This window comes from Chrysochloris asiatica, unplaced genomic scaffold (genome assembly GCF_000296735.1).
Source record: "Chrysochloris asiatica unplaced genomic scaffold, ChrAsi1.0 scaffold00021, whole genome shotgun sequence".
Classification (NCBI taxonomy): Eukaryota; Metazoa; Chordata; class Mammalia; order Afrosoricida; family Chrysochloridae; genus Chrysochloris; species Chrysochloris asiatica.
The window spans coordinates 4,529,299-4,531,277 of NW_006408539.1; the positions used below are offsets into that span (position 1 = coordinate 4,529,299).

Genomic DNA, 1,979 nt, shown 5'->3' on the forward strand with positions numbered 1-1,979 from the left:
GATTTGTATGAATTCTTTATTTCTCTTATTAATAGTTGAATAAATTGTTTCATTAATTGTGAACACCACAGCTGGGCATTTTTCTCTTCTTAAATGGACTATCTCTGATTTTAACCTTCATTGATGTTTTCTAAGCCCCCATATAGTTTGACAAACTTTGCAAAGAAAAGACAGAGTTTCCACTGGAAACCTTTTGGAACATGTGGGAACACAGCCTGTGCTTTATTGTTTCAGGTTTCCAGATTAAACCCTTCACATCACTGCACTTCCTGGCAGAACCTTCTGATGCCATCACCATGCGTGGGGGGAATGTCCTCCTGAACTGCTCTGCAGAATCAGACCAAGGAATGCCCATGCTCAAGTGGAAGAAAGATGGCATCCACCTTGCCTTGGGGATGGATGAAAGGAAGCAGCAACTTCCAAATGGGTCTCTATTGATACAAAACATACTGCACTCCAGACACCACAAGCCAGATGAAGGACTTTACCAATGTGAAGCATCTTTAGGAGACTCTGGCTCTATTATTAGCCGGGCAGCAAAAGTCGCAGTAGCAGGTAAGTGGATTCTTCTTCCTCCTCCGTCATCAACTCTCCTTCCTTATTCCTTAGGGGATAAGAAAATCGTTTTTGTTTATTTTGTTGTTTCTGAAAATATACACAGCAAATCATGCATGCATTCAACCATTTCTAGATGAACAATTCAGTGACTTGATACATTCTTGGGGTTGTGTAACCATACTCACATTCTTGTCTAAGTTCTCACTCCCTTATTAACATGATCTTGTTGCTCCCTGAGGTTCATGTCTAGTATTTCAAATTGCTGTTGCCACTTTGACCCCATATATACAGTTCCTAAAGAGCACAATGCTCAAGACAGACTTTTTTTAGTGGTTTACATTTAAAAAATTATTTCAGAGGTTTTATCCAAGTCCTATGGAATAAGATAAGCATTCTATCGCTAGGTTGGTTTGAATCACTGCTACGTTGGAGGTTCAAGCTCACCAGCTGCTCGTCCTAAGCCCTATACAGGGTCGCTATGAGTTGGCACTAACAACAACTTATCAGCAACAGTGGCTCCAGAAAGTCTGAAGTCCTTATGGGTTTTTAATTTTGTTCCATGTTTTCACCCTTTGGATCAGGGTTCTTCTATAGAATCTTTAATTAAAATGTTCAATAATGGTAGTTGGGCACCATCCACTTTTGGACTCTTAGCAAAGGAGGTAGCTGTTCATGGAGGTAATTAGTCCTGTATTCCATTTCTTCCTCCTATTCCTGACTCCTCTTTGAGCTAGACCATATCTGGTCTGTGGGCCATATAAGGCATGCAAAATTATGTGGTCTGGCCTTGCCAAGGCAACCACAGTTCCAGCCATTATATTTTATTGTTGTTATTAGGTGCCATCAAGTCAATACCAACTCAGAACGACCCTATGCACAACAGAACGAAACACTGCCTGGTCCTGGGCCAACCTCACAGTTATTATCACACTTGAGGTCATTGATACTGCCCCTTTGCCAGTGCATCTCATTGGGGGTCTTCTACTTTTTCTCTGACCCTCCACCTTACCAAACATGATATCCTTCTCCAGTGACTGGTCCCTCCAGACAACTATATTGTTGTTATTGTTAAGTGCCGTCGAGTCGATTCCGACCCATAGCGACCATGTATAGGATTTCCAAAGAGCGACTGATGAGCTTGAACCACTGACCTTGAGGTTCAAACCGACTTTGCAGTCCAGAGCATTAGTCCACATTGCCACACCAGGACAATTATATTGTTGTTGTTGTTGTTATGTGCCATGGAGTCAGTTCCGACCCATAGCGACCCTGACCAGGGTTTCCGAGGCTGTAAATCTTTACGGGAGCTGAAAGCCTCATCTTTCTCCCGCGGAACAGCTGGTAGTTTCGAACTGCTGACCTTGTGGTTCGCAGCCTGATTTGTAACCACTACGCTACCAGAACTCCTTGACAATTATATT

General features: G+C 42.5%; 1 protein-coding gene across 1 annotated transcript in view; it reads left to right on the forward strand.

Annotated features, from left to right (window-relative positions):
- The window catches only part of DCC (deleted in colorectal carcinoma), a 1,585,944-nt gene that overhangs the window by 521,835 nt on the left and 1,062,130 nt on the right, over positions 1-1,979 (forward strand). The window contains exon 2 of the mRNA XM_006837499.1: positions 235-555. Coding sequence (XP_006837562.1) covers positions 235-555 — 321 coding nt within the window. The remainder of the gene's footprint in view (positions 1-234; positions 556-1,979) is intronic.